At 34.4% G+C, this 17,538-nt stretch overlaps 1 protein-coding gene across 1 annotated transcript in view; it reads right to left on the bottom strand.

The window, feature by feature from the left end:
- Nucleotides 1-17,538, bottom strand: part of PTPRQ (protein tyrosine phosphatase receptor type Q) — a 135,014-nt gene that overhangs the window by 94,980 nt on the left and 22,496 nt on the right. The window contains exons 16-24 of the mRNA XM_027747790.2: nt 16,060-16,222; nt 14,175-14,435; nt 12,378-12,538; nt 11,303-11,414; nt 10,409-10,635; nt 6,724-6,793; nt 4,473-4,672; nt 2,806-3,055; nt 227-355 (exon numbers count right to left, since the gene is read on the bottom strand). Coding sequence (XP_027603591.2) covers nt 227-355; nt 2,806-3,055; nt 4,473-4,672; nt 6,724-6,793; nt 10,409-10,635; nt 11,303-11,414; nt 12,378-12,538; nt 14,175-14,435; nt 16,060-16,222 — 1,573 coding nt within the window. The remainder of the gene's footprint in view (nt 1-226; nt 356-2,805; nt 3,056-4,472; nt 4,673-6,723; nt 6,794-10,408; nt 10,636-11,302; nt 11,415-12,377; nt 12,539-14,174; nt 14,436-16,059; nt 16,223-17,538) is intronic.

A 17,538-nucleotide genomic window follows, 5' to 3' on the forward strand; every position in this document is an offset into this window, starting at 1 on the left:
CTCCATTCTTAAGAATATCTAATATGAATTTAATTTTATACTCCTCTTCATGATGGACTTTTCCCTTAAAAGTAATCTAAAAACTATTAAAACATCTAATAGTAAAAAGGATACATAACACTGCTTTCAAATATTCATTTTTGATTGACAGGCACAGTAAGAATACAAGTGTAAGGAAACAATCACAAAAAAAGAAAAAGAAATGGTAACATCAGCTCTGACTTACCAGATGGTCCATACAGCTCAACTCTGTAACTAAACTTTCCTGTTACTATGGCTGGGGGTTCCCACATTACTGAGAAAGACTTTGCTGTAACGTTGCTCTTGGCAAAATTTTGTGGTGGGTCTTCTGGAACTTAAACAATATTGGAAAAAGTCTTTGAACATAAAATAATTTATATTAGGATTTCCAAACCCACATATCAGACAATTCATTTTAAACATAAAATATTCTGAAGGGAAAAGTATATGTCATTAAAATTACTAAATTTCTCTTTTAAGTTAACGCTCAGAAAAGGTATCAAGAGAACTGGTAGCATGCAAATAGTCGTTAAGAGACAAAGATGGCAGGGATTCTACCAAGTTTAGCATGGATTTTACCATGCTGTAGATTACATACAGAAGATGCTCAAATATGATTGTGAGGCTCAGTAATACAGGGCTCACATTAGGTAAGTTTTCCTTCCTTGAATATGTTCATTTTTCACATAGACAATACTTCATATTGAAGATTTCTTGCAGTTCTTATGATACATATTACTATCCTGAAAGCTAAACCTGTAACCAATGAAGTTTGTTAAAACATTTCATACATGAGTAATTTTCCATTTTCATGACACTATTTGTGCAAATTAAATGAACCCAACACTCAAGTGATTATGGGATGCAACCCCTGCTCTCTCTAAAGTACCCCTTACTGCAGTTATAAAGCAATGAGAGATTATTATTGATATTAAAATCAGAATCCAATTAAAGGAGATGGAATTGTTTACATCCACATAGAGTGAAATCAAACCCAGTTTTCAAAAATGCTGCATACAGAAGTAAACATATGGAAAATGTTTGACATAAATTTCTATGAAAATCAGTCTTGATGAGTCATGTCTGATATCTAAGCCAATATGGAGACAATAACTGATGCTGTAAACAAATACACAATTTAACTAATATACTGCTATTATAAAGTACTATTGTCTTCTGTAAAAACTATTGTACAAATGAAAGAAATTAAAAATCCTGTCATTTCTAAAATGTGTGCTATAGATTAGTCAGTAGTGACTACTTAATCATCCTTAGTTTTGCAAATTGCATAAGTTAAAACTGCACATATTTCTGAAGCATCATCTCAGAAGTCCACTATTTTTCCCAAGTTTTAATTGTTTTCTCTTTGTAAATGTGTCCTCCAACTGACAGTCATCCTGGCAAAGGGAGTATTTCCATGCAGATTTTTAAAAAAAAATCTAGCATTTTAAAACACTTTAAAGAAGTAGCCTCCTTTCCAAAAATGAAAGCAAGAAAAATATCTTTTTGTCAGAAACACAGGAGAGCTGAAGCATGGCTCAGAAAGTTCTAGCAAGAGGAAACAGAAATAATTTTCAGCATGGAGCACCAACGAGCTTGGGTGTACCGGTGTGCCGCTAAGAGGAAGGACTTACTGAGACTGGGACCAGAAGGACTGACTGTGCCTTTGGCCCTGTGCACACTCACACTGACCAGTAAGCCCACCTCCCTTTTCACAGACCCTGGCTCTATGCAAGGAGAGAAAGCCTTATCTTTCAAACAGTTGACAATTTCTATGCATGTGGTGAAACTAAATCCCATTCCGTAAGCTTTTCATCACTTTCCAGGGTTTTCTTACTACCAGTGCGTCTATCCTAGGATGTTAAGAGGGTGAAATAAATACTGGAGATTAGCCCTGATATCATTAGAAGAGAAACTGTCCAAAATTTCATTAACCTGAACAGAGCAGCAAACTAAGGCTATTCAGATTCTATCAAAGCAATGCAAATTAACTGCTTTAGAAGGGAATAAAATTTCTTTTCATCTGAACAGTGCTATGAATATTGTATGTAGAAAGGGAATTGAGTAATATCAACTCGAGTTAAGCAAAAGAATGATGTATTAGCAAACAGAGAGTCAGAATGATTCTTCTAGAATGCCTTTATGGTATAGCTCTACTAACAGTGCTGTCCACTACCTAAGCCATTATAAAACTCCATCTCCTGGACCTTTGTTTCCAATTCTAACTTCTCAGTGCATTGCAAGTAATCCAAAATCAACTTCACCAAGTACTTAAAGATTTCTTCATTACTGAACAAATTTCTGCAATAGCTCCAGATTGGGAACCACATGACAGGAGTTTTCTTTATACTGCTTATTTCTCTACAAAGGCAAAGAAGCTTTAAGAGCATTGCTATGTACACAATACACATACTTTTTGAATACTATGACTGACACCTTTTCCCTCCATCTTTATTTTTAATTCTCCTTCCGTTGTACTATTAATTGCAGTTCTTAAATTACCTTCAGTTTTTCATAAAATTTGATCTGTCCTGACCATATCTTTGGTACCTTTGACTCCTAATAATAACTGAACTCCCACTCACTGTATATTAATAGATACATTGTTACATACATTATCAGTTGATTCCGTCGGGTAAAATTAAGTAATCATGTAAATACAAAAGTATGATACAGATAAAGACAGATTCAGACTGAAGTATTTTGCAACAAAAATTCAAATTGATATTTTGAAGTTTTTACCTAAATCTGAGAACTTTATTTCCATTTGAAAGCAGTATTTACCTGATTCTGGTGTCCGGACAATTGCGCTGTCAATGTAGCCTGCTTCAGTGGTAACTGCAGAAACTTCAAAAAGATAGGTGGTATATGGCCTGAGGTTAGTTATAACAAAGCTAATCGGTTCATTCCAAACAGAGCTCATCTGACTTGGTGCCTCTGTATTTGGTGTAACTGTAGTCTGTGAAGGAATTGTGGATTTCCCAAAAGTAGTTGAAGGAGTGGTAGTACTCCACAGAAATGATTCACTCTTATCCTATAAAGACAAAATATGAAACATGATAAGCTGTATCTATAACCTATAATTGTAAATATATGTAGATCAAAAAAAGGCAGACCACCTTTGAAAAAATATTAGTTTGAATTGGTTCTCCTTTTTACACTCCATTTCCAAATTTAGATTGACAGTGATGGTACATCTGTTAGTGACAGTATTATAGTTTCCTGTCTTATTTAAAAAGATCTCATATCTGACTGAACAGAAGCATCTCTCTAGGATTCATTTAATTATTCCCAGATTCCTTTTTCAGTGTTCAGTCTCCCTCATGAAAAAAAGTTCTGTAATGAGGTCCTTTTACATCACATATATGTTCTATATATGTATGTATATATACATATATAGAATACATATATCCATATATCATGGACAAAACCAGACAAGAATTTCTTAGTACACACTGCCAGGAGACAACTCTGGAAAACTGTTAAACATTATGGTAACCGATACTTATGATTCAGTAGGTGGCAGTCTGCCTTCTCAGTGCTGAATTAAATCAGCCTGGTGTCAGGAACCTTCACAATGCCTAAGATGATTTTCCAAATAAAATCTGAAACCAAAGTTATCATACTTTTTCATTCATCTACATTTTTCATTAAAATATTAAGCCTAAAAAATTGGAGGGGAAAAAAAAGAAAAAAGGAAAAAAGTTTGAGTAGTTGCAACACTGTCCTCAGAGTAAGAAGGAAAAGGAGAATAAATGGTAGAAAAGAGAACTTTCATCAAGAAATTCTGAAAGGTATACAGTGGTTACAAGTCTGAATGCAATGAATAGTCAAAATTCAGAAAATTTTCAATGAATGCTTATTTTAAGAACAACTTGGACTACAAATGTATTTTTGAAAATCACTCTGATAATCATGCATCTTTTCATTTTGATATGAGAAGTATTTCAAAAATATTGAAATGCGATAGAATAAAGCATATTTTCGAAATATAAAAAGCATTATCATGCTACATAAAAAATAGGACATTAATATTACTCTATGTCTTCACTGACCAAAAAAATTCCTTGAGTTCTTGTTTTTTTTCTAACTGAATATCCTATAAAACAAACAAACAAAAAAATTAAAAATTGAAAGCTGAACAAAAATGATCTATTTTGCGATTTTTTGTTAAATGGATACCAAATTTAACCTTTCTTAACATTTTTACTTTGATTAAACCGAGTTTTTCAAGGAAAAGCATTCCGTTTAAATGATTTTGAACAGAATGATTTTTCTTCAACCATTATATCCTGCCTTGGGTCTAAGTTTGTAAGGCATTTGTAATTGTTCTGAAAAGCAAGCCTCTCCACTTTTTATGTCTCAAAATTCAAATGTATAACCATATTCAATGTAAAACTATATTCAGTGGGATAAGTCTATTTCTAGTTTAAAAGGTTTACAGCACTTACATTACATTCTGGCAACCTCCCAGACAGAAGGTCCTCTACTTTAACCAAGACATCTTTCACTACAATTCCACTTCTTGCGTGTTTCACACTAATCTTGAAACTAGTTATCTTTCCATTTGGTTGCCGAGGTAGAAACCAGACCAGATTTACAGCTGAAGAATTTAAGGCTTCAACAGTGAGATTCACTACTTTACCTGGAGCTTGAAAACAAAACAAACAAAAGCAGTAAGATAAACTTTTCTTCTCAGCATTGAAAAAAAGAAAATTCCTCTTTTTTTTTTTTTTTTTTTTGGTAATTCCATTTCTAGTTTCCAAACCCTGGAGCAAATAGATAACAATCATTCACAAACACATGTAAAGCAGCTGATATACAACCAGCTCTTTCCCTATATAGTTTAAGTAAGAAATATAACTATTTCAGTCTCATAATAATATAGTAATTGGTTTGGTCAGCTTAAAAATATTCTTTCTAGAAGAAAGTCACCTACTATTCCAAAAGTAGCAAAATTTTGTCCATTTTTGTTTGTTTAAGAGCATCTGACAACACTGGGCATTTTATTTCACTTTACCTGTGTCATCTTTTCAGCTGCATATAGATTTACGGTAGCTTTAAATAACTCACTTTAAACAGACTATTCACTATTACTGCAGAAATGGTGTTCTTTGTATCAGTGACAGTTTCTGTGGCCTTTTGTCAGAGTATCTGTATTAATCATAGCACAAAAGAATGACATGCAGCATCTAAATGAGATTTTACATGCTATCTGGACTTTCCTGCAAATTAGAGTAGTCCCTCTCTCTTAGTCCTGCCTACTTGTAGCACAGTCTGCAGCAAGTCCTATAATAGGTAGCCTTGATACTACGGAGAAAAGGGTTAGCTTTTTACACTATTTAAAAAAAAACAGCATTCCAAAATTGCAGATCTTCCATGGGTGAATTAAGACAGCTCCTCCAAGCTTCCCATTTAGTGCTTTTAGTCCTGCTAAGTCTTTTCCAGACCTTTCATCTCTTTTCCCCTTTCCCAGACCACAGCCTTTAAATTTAAATAATTTTATTTTCTGGTTAACTTTCTTACTTCAAACTGCACATCTGCATGTTAATCAAGATGTTTGGCTTTCTTTAGCCATCAAAGCAAGAGTTAAAACAAAAAAAAAGATTAAGAAGGTAAAAGTACAAATGTAATATAAGTGACACATAACTCACCTAGAATTTGAAGAAACCTTACAATTACATTCATAATAAGTGATTTTAGCTTTAATAAAAATGTAGTCAGAAATGCATCAAAAAGTAAAAAGCTTATGTTCTTATATGGAAAATGTTAAGTGTTGTCCTCTGTCAAAGATGAGTAAATTATAAAGCTCACAGAAATATGGTTTTCCACCAGCAATAATGTACTTAGAATAGTGAAGAAGAATAATTTTTCATAGCTCCATGTGGCAAGTTTACTACTCCTTCTCATATTTGGTTTCATATATTATTGCATTATCTTAGAAATCTCATGCAGAGCAATGATTTTCTGACATTAATTGAGATATCTCACTCTGTAGCTTGCACAGAAACAGAAAGCAGCCTAAACACAGAGGGACAGTCACTGCCATGGCAGCATGAATTCTGTATTCCACTGAGACTGGTTCATCCTGACGTAATTGGACTGGTGCCAGCTCTTCAGCCAAGGCACAAGTGCTCCTGGAGCAGGAGCAAGATTATGCAAACTCAAACTATGTTTTTTTAATCTTAAAAAAACCCTCTAATTTTTATTTTCATTTCAGATTTTTTTTTTCAGAATTAAGACATAAAAATTTAGTACAATAGTTTCTGTGCAAGGTTTCTTAGAACCCAGCACTAAACCAATACAGATTGATTTAAGTAGGCAATGCCAGAGCTGATCCCACAACAAAATCTATCTCCTGGTACTATTGCAGGCAACAACAGATGGGTCCACTTAATACGTAGCTCTGCTCTCCTGTGACCTTACTTTCTGGAAGCAGCCTACCTAGAAACTGGTATAGGAAAAGTCTAACAGAAACAGACCTTGCATACAAGAGACACCCATATGTGCACACCTTAAATGCTGTTATTAGCAAATAGAACAAAATAAATCTTTGCCACCGAGTGAGAGAATAAGAAAAAAATTATGATTTTGTTCTAAATGCATTAGAATTTTTTCAAGTATGAATTTTGCCATGGATAGTTTATTTGAACAAATTGGAGCAGATTTAATTAAAATAACTAGCAGCTTTATTAAAATTACCACTTTCTGCAGTCTGAAAAAGGAAAAGATCACTAAATACTCCAATACCAGCACTGTTCTCAGCAGCAACCTACAGAAAAAAAAAAAAGAATTCACATTAGAGAATCTGTAGAATATATAGTTTTAGGAATCTGAAAATCTCAAGGATACACAGAGATTCAACTTCTAGCTTTTAAACTGTAAATATACAAACGACCATGCCTTTTCTAGTTGCATTGTTTAAATTTATATTCAATATATAAATGTAGAAAAATAAAAGGGAGAAAGTAGGAAACAGAATAAGAAATGGAGGAAATCACGTGTGATTTTCATCAGAAGTGCTGAGTCCCTATTTTATGGCACTCAACCACAGGAATAACATCAGTGACACTCTTGTTCCTTAACATAATTCACTTAAACCAGCTTTCACAATCCTATTTTACTTACCATGAGTTAAAAGAGTAAAAAGGAATATATGTTCTCTTTTATTTCTCTATCTCCTGAAGAATAGCAAGAGCAGGTCAACCTCCCTCAGAGAAGAAACCCAAGGAAAACATGTCTTTTTGTGGAAAGACAATATGTCAGGGAACTGTGAATGCACTTTATGGTAGATGTGCTTCAGTGCTCAATGTAGTGCTCAGAAGGGCACTACATTGAGATTTTGTGAAGATAAACAAAACAACAATGCTGTTCGCTCCACAATACAGGATTTAGTGACAACTCGATGCAGTGATGGGCCATAGCATGCATTACTTACAAATAAAGAGGAATGAAGTCTAACTTCTTATTTTGATAAGTGAAAGAAACAACAAAAGATAAAACATGAGCAAAATTCCAAGAGTGTTGCTGAGAGGTGTGTGAAAGAAGAAGCAAAGTGAAAAGCTCTCCAGCTTCCTCCAGGGTCATTCCCTCCTGCCAACATCAAGCAACAAAGGTATGGCAGTGGCACTGAGGGACCTGACAGCACAGACCTAGGGGAACACAGGGTGAGAAGGGACAGATGTGCAAAACTAAGTGTGGATCACTATAGAAGTGACAGACAGCACACAGGAAGGGGAAAAAAAAGCAGAGGGAGCCCAGAGGTCAGACAGGGAAACTTGTTCTAATCACTTCTCAGCACTAAACAGTGCATCTTTCAAAGACTGTAAAGTTGTTTAAACAAAAGGACTAAGCCCTAGTAGAAAAACACAGCAAAGAAATACAAGGTAGTGTATTCTTTACATCTAGGATGTAAAGGAGAATCTGTGTCACTTGCTAGCTCCTTCCTAAGCCATACAAAGATGCCCCCCATGCACACACACCTCATGATTATAGCCAACCCTACCTACTTGTGCATCACAGAGGCAATGACTTGAAACATCCTTAAGCATTGGTGAATTCTACAGTAATTGCAGTAGCTGAGGAAATTGACTGGAGAGTTTCAGGGGACTGACAGGCAGTCAGAAAATTCTGACAGTATTTACAGTGCTCACCTAAACACTGGGGTTTATCTCATCTCAAAAAAAAAGGGTTCAGAAAGAAAAATTAGCATTAAGATAGACATGGAAACTCCTATTTCATATGTGTAGTTTCAAGACAACTCAAAGTCACTATGACATAAGTATGCAAAAATTTGCATGGTAAAGGTTTTAGCTACAAGCACTGATAAGCTGTGAAGAGAAATCAAAATAAATGCTTACACAATGTGCTGGTAACTTCTAGACACCACTGCCACAAAGAGTCATTGTACAAAAAGTCTTGGAAACATTTAAAAAGGACAATTTTACTGCGCAGATAACAAAGTACTATCCAAGGTTCAAGTAGCTGCAGTTTACATTTGGAAGGCAGGTTAATTTTTATGCTTTGACTTATGTTGTCACCGATTATTTAAGTTTAGAAAAAAAAATATTCCATGCATAATTTCACAAAATTATCGATGATCAGATGTTCAAAATTATCCATAGCTCTCCAGCATTTAGAGAATTAACTCTTGTAACTGCTATTCCTTTAAAAGTGTTTTGGTTTGGTTTTTTATTAGATGTAAAGAAATTAAGACTGGACTGTTACAAACAGGTTGGAAACCTATATTCAAATCTTATAAGCTCTGATGAACTGTAATGTCACATTATTTACCAGAAAGAATTTCACAAAAGGATCAAGCCAGGTACCCTAAAACAGTGAAGAATTTTCACTTATACAAAATTCAAGAGCTACTTCTAATGATACAATAGACCCCAAACATCAACCAAAGAACCACAAGAAATTCCTCAAGAGAAGGAAAACAAGTCATATTTCTTTTTGTACACATATACGAAGTAGAAAGTGTTACACCTTAGTGGTTATTAGTGGGTCACAAATCATTGAATCAAATTCTGCTCTAAGATAAATGTTTCAGGCATCAGGAATGGGAAAAATTTCTTCCCATATATATCAAGAAAAGGCAAATTACTGCTAAGTAAAACAAATTATTTAAAATGCCTCACAGTTTTCCCAAGGAAGATTTATATATTGAGCAAAGAATGTAATTTCCAAAACCTTTAATAATGAACCCCACAGAAGAGCTCTGGTGGTACTCCTGATTGCAAATTGAGTTCTCTTAATAATGTCATTTATCTGAGGAGATTGATCTGCTTAGATCCCAAGTGTTAATGCTTTTATCAAGCAGCAGAAAAACTTTTTTCTTTTTGGGGGGTGGGGTTTTTTAGCAGATGACCGGAGGCAGGAGTTTAAATGATAAAAATTTCTCAAGCTGTGGATATACTGGCTTTATCAGCACAGTCATCAGCACTAGATTGACAGCGAGCAACTTTCCCACAATGGCAGGCATAATTACATTTTTTACTTTCATACATAGACACACCACCCTTACGAAGGATCCTTGCACAGCCTTATTCCTAGCCTGGTCAACTTCAATTTTCTTTATAGGTTTGTGCTGTATGAAATTACATCACAGAATCAGAGAATATTCTAAGTTGGAAGAGACCCAAGGAGGATCATCAAGTCCAGCTCTTAAATAAAGGGCCCAACAGGGATCAAACCTACAACCTTGGCTTTATTAGCATCCTGCTTTAACCAGCTGAGCTAATCTCAGGGTCATGATATGGAATGAAGCAAATCAAAAACATAATTTCATTTCATTCTTGATTTTGAAAAGAGGAACCTCTCCGAGGTTCTTGTGAAACAGTAAGTCAGGCAAAGAATTGCTTGGCAACTACTGCCAAGAGAATAGCAGTTAATTTCTGTCCACTTGAAGTCATGTATTGTTGAAGAGTTCAGAGATGGATCAGGAGTGCCTAATCTCAATGTAAACAAGTTCCATACATAGAAGACCTGCTTTTCTGGATCTGGCTGAGATGATTTAGAAATCTATATGTAATATCCAAAGTGCACCAGTCATTTGAAAGATTAAAACTCAACGAAGATGAGGATGGATTTAGATGTTTCTGAAAATTCTACCCTTTGCTTTTCATATTTTAGCACATAATGCCATATTTCAATAAGAATATCAATAGAAGAAACTACATTTCAATACAATTTTGGTTGGAAATATTTTTAAGTACATTCAAAAACATTACTGCAAACAAACACCTAACTAGTGTATTTTGTAATATGGCAACAATTTATTAGCAATGTCCCTCTGAAAACTCTATAGGGACCTACTATAAACTTACACAATTTACAATTAATCAGAATTCAAAATACTAAGAGTCATTTGTAAAGCTTTTACCATAATTTCATAAGTTGTTCCAGGATTAAGATTGGTGAGAAGAACTTCCAAACTATCTGGCTTTGTTGTGACCTGTGTATAAGCTGTTTGCCTCCATGGGCAGACTTCTTTATATTTAACAATATAGGAGAGAATTCTGCCATTTGGATGCAGCGGTGTATTCCATGACAGCAGAATCCCAGCAGAGCCCACTCTTTCACCTGCAAGGTACACAGGGGGTCCAGGATCTAAAAAAAACCATACACATATAAACCAGTTGGTAATTAATTTTCCTAATAGTGGAGACATTCACAGATTCTATAGAGAAATTAAATCATCTGCCAGCATAAACTCATAAAACTACTGAAAACTGATGTACTTTTGAAAAAAAAACTTTTTCTGGTTAGAGTCCTATTACAAAAATGATTAAATGAATTTTGGAGCACTGGAACTATTCTCCTGTAAGAATGTAAAAAATGTAATGCTCAAGATCTTTGTCTTAAAAACACACTTTAATGACAGTTTGATATTCGACATATTCCAGCATTCTTAATTAAAGTTCTTTTCCATGACACATGTCAAAAGCAAATTCACTGTCTTAAAAAACACATCTGATATGGCTACTTTTTTTTTTAAATATCTCTGAACATTTCTGTATGTGCCACTATACATATAAATTGGGGTATGGATATTACTACATAACACAATAGTTAATTTTTCAAAAGCTTGAAAATTCTCATGCTCTCATAGAACAGATCAGATTCAGTGTATTTTTAAACAGTTAAAGAAGATGAAAGATTTTAATCACTGTTCAAAACTGATTATAATTTCTTGGATACTACTGTGCATATAATAACACAAAAAAGTTTAGTTTAAAAAAAATCAACGAAATTTCATCAGTCATTTTTAACTCACTTGTCACATTTGTTGTCACTGTTCTACTTGCAGGTGAACTATAAAGTGAAGAAGAAACTGCAGACACTGTAACATTGTATGTTGTTCCAGGAATAGTATTAGAAAAATCAGCCTGAAATAGGACATAGATTTAAGTCTTTTACCAAGCAACATAAAAATGAAGAAACAAACAAACAGAAAACAGAAAACAAAACAGAAAAAAAATCACAGAAAAATGTAATCATTTCATTACTGACAGTGATCTGTTAATAAGCTTTTAGAGATATAACAGAATTTGCAACAGTAAAAGATAGTAGGTTACATCTGTTAGCTACACTACAGTATTTTGCTATCTTATTTAACTATCCTCCCTAAAATAAGTATAACATTCAATATTAAAGAACAACAAAATTAACTATTAATTTTATCAGAGAATCACTTATCAATGTATCTATACAGGTTTTTCTGTGTTATCATTATCAAAACAGAGGCATTATAAAATTCCTCTTGGAAAGAATGAACAAAAAAGCAACCCGAAAAACAAGTTTTTGACCCTTAAGTTAGCCCATCCTTTGAAAACAATATAATTAATTTCTTTTAGCAAGCTGCTATATAAAATACCTGTATCTTTGCAGTTCCAATGAAAAAAAAAAGCAAAATAGCCAGAACAACCATTATTTCTGTTAATACTGTTATAATTTCCAGACCGCAGAATCAAAAAGTGCTCCTATATCTTTTTGATGGCTTAGCAGTGAAGTGTTGCCTGCATTAATGATTTAAGCGCAGATCTTCCTGGCAAGTGCACAATTAATGAGTCTGTATTACTCAATAGCTCTGCCCTTCCCTTGTTAAACTATTCATGAACCCTTGGATGACTGGTTGTATCCTTCTAGTAGACTTTAAAAAAAAAAAGTAAATTCACTACTTGTTGTTAAGTAACAAACTCTGTTTGCTGAAATCTGCTCTCACCAATTTTTCATTAACACTTTCATATTCGTATTCGCATTAAACAGTTAAGGGGGAAAGCTTCAATTTCTCACCAGCACAGTGCATAATGAAAAGCTGGCCATGCAAGTCCTGTAATAAAAGCACATACTTGATACTTCCTAACTCCAAGATCTAGGATAACAACAGAAGCATGATCAGGAATAAGATCCACATGAAATCTGTCTACAAGTCCATATGGTAGTCTCCAATACAGTGAAAAAAAATATGATGAAACATTGAAGAATCTAAGTCCTTCTGGCTTTGCAGGTTCTGAAAGAGAATTTTGGAATAAAAGACATTAACGCCCTTGAAAAATATATTAGTAGGTACGACTAAATCCAAGCATCCAAGAAGAGTTTACTTGCTACATGAAGGATAATTGCTAATTAGTCTGGGTACTGCTGTTGCTGTACTAGCTCTGAGACTTGGCTGATAGGCTCCCAAGTACACTGTGTGGAAATCTCCATTCCCAGAGAGCAAGCTGAAGGATCTCTGCCCAGTGTTCAGTTAACACTGCTGAACAGTCCTGCTGTTTCTGCTGCCCTCAGCCTTAAAGTTAGCACTACTACTACTGACATAAGTGGAGTTGCTGTTGAAATTCAACATATAGCTGGTGCTTGTTCTGCTGTTAGCAGGTTCTTAACTCTTTTATACATTTCATGTATATGTAATCCTAGTAATTCCATGAACTCTAGTGAGTTAAGTCCCCAAAATTTGGGTGGTCTGTTCCTTTTATTAAAGTCAAGTTCCCACCTGCTCCTGTCACACTATCTCATTTTCATCTGCCTTTAAATGCATCTTTAAATATGAATCATCCACTCTAAGCCTAATAATGAATCAAATATTAAGTTCTTCAATAGGCCATTAAAATGTAGCCTTGTGTATCTGTCTCCTTTCTACTCTGGAACATATGCACAACTAACAGCTTTCCCTATGCTTATCTCTCAGAGCAAGCCCAGTCAGTGATGCTATTTGCCACATTTCAAATTCACCACTACCCTTGCACTCAGTTCTCTGTCTGCTTTACTAATATGGCTCTCCAGAATTCAGACTAAATCTTCTAACACTGTTTACACATTAGTATCATACTGCGCAGTCTGAATATCATATTGCTTCCACTCCTTTTTTATTTGCTCTAAATCTGCTTAGATTATATATCTTTCACAAACTCTTTGCACTGACTATTCAAAGTTGCAGAATTGTTTCAAACAGATTACTCCAGTTCTGCCATAAAATAATCTAAAATATTAAAATATACAAATATTAACTTTAGATGTTATATTCAGTCTGTATTGTCTCATTTTCATTTTTAACTCATTGCTTTATTTTAACACTAACAGAAAAAAAATATAAGAATAATAGTGGAGGTGGACAAGTTTAACTGAGAGCATAGTTTCTTCTTTTTAGTATATACCTATAAATTTTAAGTCCTGTTGCTGTCATCAGTGCTACTATTTCCATGGATCTCAACTTCCTTTAAAGCTGGATTTTATGCTTTTAGAGGTCTTTTTATACAACCCAGGATTAATCTCAGTGTAGTTTACAATCTAAAGCCTTAATTCTACAAACATTTCTAAACCTGTTTAACTTCACTCACTGCAAAAAACCTACTGAAATGAGGTAAGGTAAAACACAGCTCATGTGTAACTCCTTGCAGGATAAGACCTGAAATTGGCCAAAAGAAATGCAACACAGCTAAAGACAATATGTTTCTGGTAGTGTATCTCTACATGCAGGTTGGATAGGGTATAAGTAATGTATGTCCAGAATGACAGCACACTATTACATGCAAGATCTCCTGAAATTTCAGTGTTATTCTATGAAGTGAGATGTAAAAAGTTAAACATGAATTGTTAGTGGCAGCTACCATTCATTGGCAAAGAGAAAGCAAGAAACCATTACAGACCTGTTACAAATTCAATGAAAGAAGAAGTTCCTTCAGTATTTCCTTTCACTCTTTGCAGTGTGAAGTTGTAAATGCCACCAGCAGTCAAGTCCATAACAGTGAAGTCAGTCAGTGTTCCTGGAATCCTTAACGTTTTTATAAAGGTGTCATTTGATAAAGATGCTTTATAAGAAGTGAAGTTTGTCTTGGTTGGATTCCACATTACAGTTGCAGATGAACTATTTACCATTTTTAATGTCAGACCACATATCCCAGCAGGTTCTACATAAAAATTATTCAGATTAATAACGAAAAATTTAATCACTAGTCCTTAAAATATAAGAAAATACTAGTTTTTAAAAATAGATATTTTTTATTTAAACTAATTGAGAGTTCATAGCATTGTGAAATATTGATACAAATTTTAGAACTATGTTTGTATGGCTATGTAGTAAACAGTGCCATAATGTTGCACAGAGTAAAACCTGGGAATGTATCCCCTGTGTGCATTATGTAATTTACAGAAGGAAATTCCAAATTTATCAGATCTTCCGTAAGAACACTAACACTGCTCACTGGTAAAACAGAATGAGAATGGGAACACTTTTTAAGCAGAAGTAGAGATTTTATTCAGTTTAAAGTTTTCTAAAATACATCATAGGCCATATAAATTTGGAAAACTGTTCATCTGTTCACTTAGGAACACAGTAAATAGCATAGTCTCAGTGATTACTGCTTTGTTCCTTTTCAAATAATCCTTTTGATTATATTAAGATTCCTAAATTGCAGATAATTTACAAATAACACCTCCATTAACCTCTGCAGCACAGCTGCAGTTAGGAAAGAAAAATGTTTCCATTCCTCCTAAAAAGTGAATCATCTAAATTATCAATTTATCTTGCTTGAAACTTTCCCAAAAAATATTAATTAACATGTTCTTATTATTCGACATGAAAGAAAATCCTAAAGATTTACCGTTAAAATTATATAGTAAACTCTCCATAATTTTGCCATACATTGTACTCATCCACAATTCTCTTGAAAATATTTACTTGAGGATAAAAATCACGTTTAGGACCATGATAATGATTATTGTGCTTCACTTTTCATTATCAAGAATCTGTAGAACTAGATCTGGGGCTTTTTTTAGAGATTCATTCATCTTTGAATAACTAAACAGAGCCCCCTTGACTATTTACTCAGTTAAGGAGTTATAGCCCAAAAAAGCCATAGAAAGTCCACTGAAAAAGGGAGGAGGTCTACGATGTGCATGTACATAAATGTGGGAGTTGATTTATTTTCTGATTACAATTAGCTGCTTTTTATCCCCTTTGGCAAGTCAGAATCCTATATAAATCTTTTTCTTCAAAACTCTTCCAAAAAAAATTTCCCTCTTTTTATGTTGTATCACAGGGGTATTGGAAAACATGCTTGCTCAGAGACAGAAAATGAGTGCAAGATACTGGTTTCTGGACCTTGCTAAGCTATCTGAAACACAATTTCTCTTACTATATTAAGCATTCTGTGGCCTTGTACAGGAAAAATCCTGCAATCTGAGACTACGGGCTTGCAAGAACTTAAGAGATGCAGAAACAATTGTAAACGAAATTCAAGGTGTTTCTCAAAGTATAGGAAGCTATTCTGGCTCTGTTAGAGCTGAAAGGATTTTGAGTTCACCTTGTTTTTCAAAGAGCTATCTTCAGCTATGTCTACACTCCTCAACTTGAATCCAGTGTGTTATGTGGAAGGGTCCTGTTTAAACAAGTATCTAAAGAAGAAGCAGAACTTGCCTCCCAAAGATAAAGTTTCATTTTGAAATGCGTGACCCTTTTCAGTCACTTACAAACAATGATTTAAATGTCTCTGAATATTTACGTTTTCAAAACGACGTAAGGTATTTTCTTACTTGTGATGGCTTTTTTCTCCACAGCCACAGAGGAATCCAAGCCTTTAACTGTCCTTAAATGAAAAACATATTCTGTCCCAGGAGCCAGATTTTGCACTACAGCTCTGCTGTCATAAATAGTTCTGATAATCAGCTTTTCATTATTCATTGGACAATATGAAAGCTATTGAAGAAAAAGAATTTCTTATATTAGACCATTTAACTTCATAAAAGAGATTGCAACTACCTGTAAATATAAAAATATTTAGAATATTTTCAATATTTTAAAGACAAAAAAAATCAAGAAGCTTGGTATTATGTTCCACAAGGTTGATCCACAATTACTCTAAGATTCATTAATAGCCCAGTGAACAGACAGTGGTGAAAGCAATGACTTTGAAAGTAGATGTAGGAATCAAAGTTAAGTCATGGTTTACAGGTTTTTGCTCTTGGAGAAAGGATAATAAAGTATACTCTGACTGCTCAGTCACACAGCTGTACTGATGAACTGTACAGTTAACTAACTCTGTACCTTTCTGGCAAAAAAAAGCCAACAAAACAAAAAAACCAAACAAAACAAAGGGGAAAAAAAGACCAAAAAGACCCCACCCAAAACCATTCAACTAAAAATTCCACCCATGCACTCTTCAGAGCTGAGATTCTAAAAAGAATCCCAAGGAATCAGTCACTCAACTCTGTTCACTGTTATGCCTTGAAAATTCTTTTGTTTACAGCCACTGCAGAGAATAAAAGTGCTGGAGATACCAAGTAATTGAAATTTGAGCACTTAACTCCTAGAGGCTGTGAGGATTCCTTCTGACCTCCCAGACAACTCTAAGGTGACTAAAAAAATTCCTGTGACAGTCCTTTGTGGGGGCATAGAAAACTGCAGACTGCTTCATAGAGGCACTAGTGAAAGGCAAGATGCAGATTGTGCCTGCCCTTCAGAGGAGGGCACTAGACAAGCATCTCCAACATGCACACATGGGTTTCTCAGGCATGGCTGTTGATACTAAGAGATCAAGGTTTGCAACTGCCTACATCAGCAAGTCCTGTCCTGGCACATGTTATTTCCTCCAACAGAAGGGGGATATTATACACATGGCAGTGACCTGAAAGCACTTTGGTTTAGCTGCTATTCATTTATGGAAGAACAATCCACTTCCCCCCTGTGTATTTTACCAGCATGGTGCCTATTCATGCAAACTGAATCTTGGAAACTGTCATCACCTTATTAGAATTACAGCACTGCAAGATGCTAGAAGCAAAGCTATAGATTAAAGATTTACATCTAGTATAAACAAGTTAGGAAAGTACCTTTTGTGAACTCTTCGCTCTACAAACTACAATATATTGCATAGAGAGTTGCTGATCAGAGATAATTAATTTTAAATGATTAGTAAAATGATCCCTTTTATGCAGGTGCACCTTACTAAGCAACCAGTCTACGGAAGCCTTTCTCATTAAAGATTTAAAGATAAGCTCATTTATGCAAACAAA

Source organism: Pipra filicauda, unplaced genomic scaffold, assembly GCF_003945595.2.
Source record: "Pipra filicauda isolate LSUMZ 115617 unplaced genomic scaffold, ASM394559v2 scaffold4_size7858003_pilon, whole genome shotgun sequence".
Taxonomy (NCBI): domain Eukaryota; kingdom Metazoa; phylum Chordata; class Aves; order Passeriformes; family Pipridae; genus Pipra; species Pipra filicauda.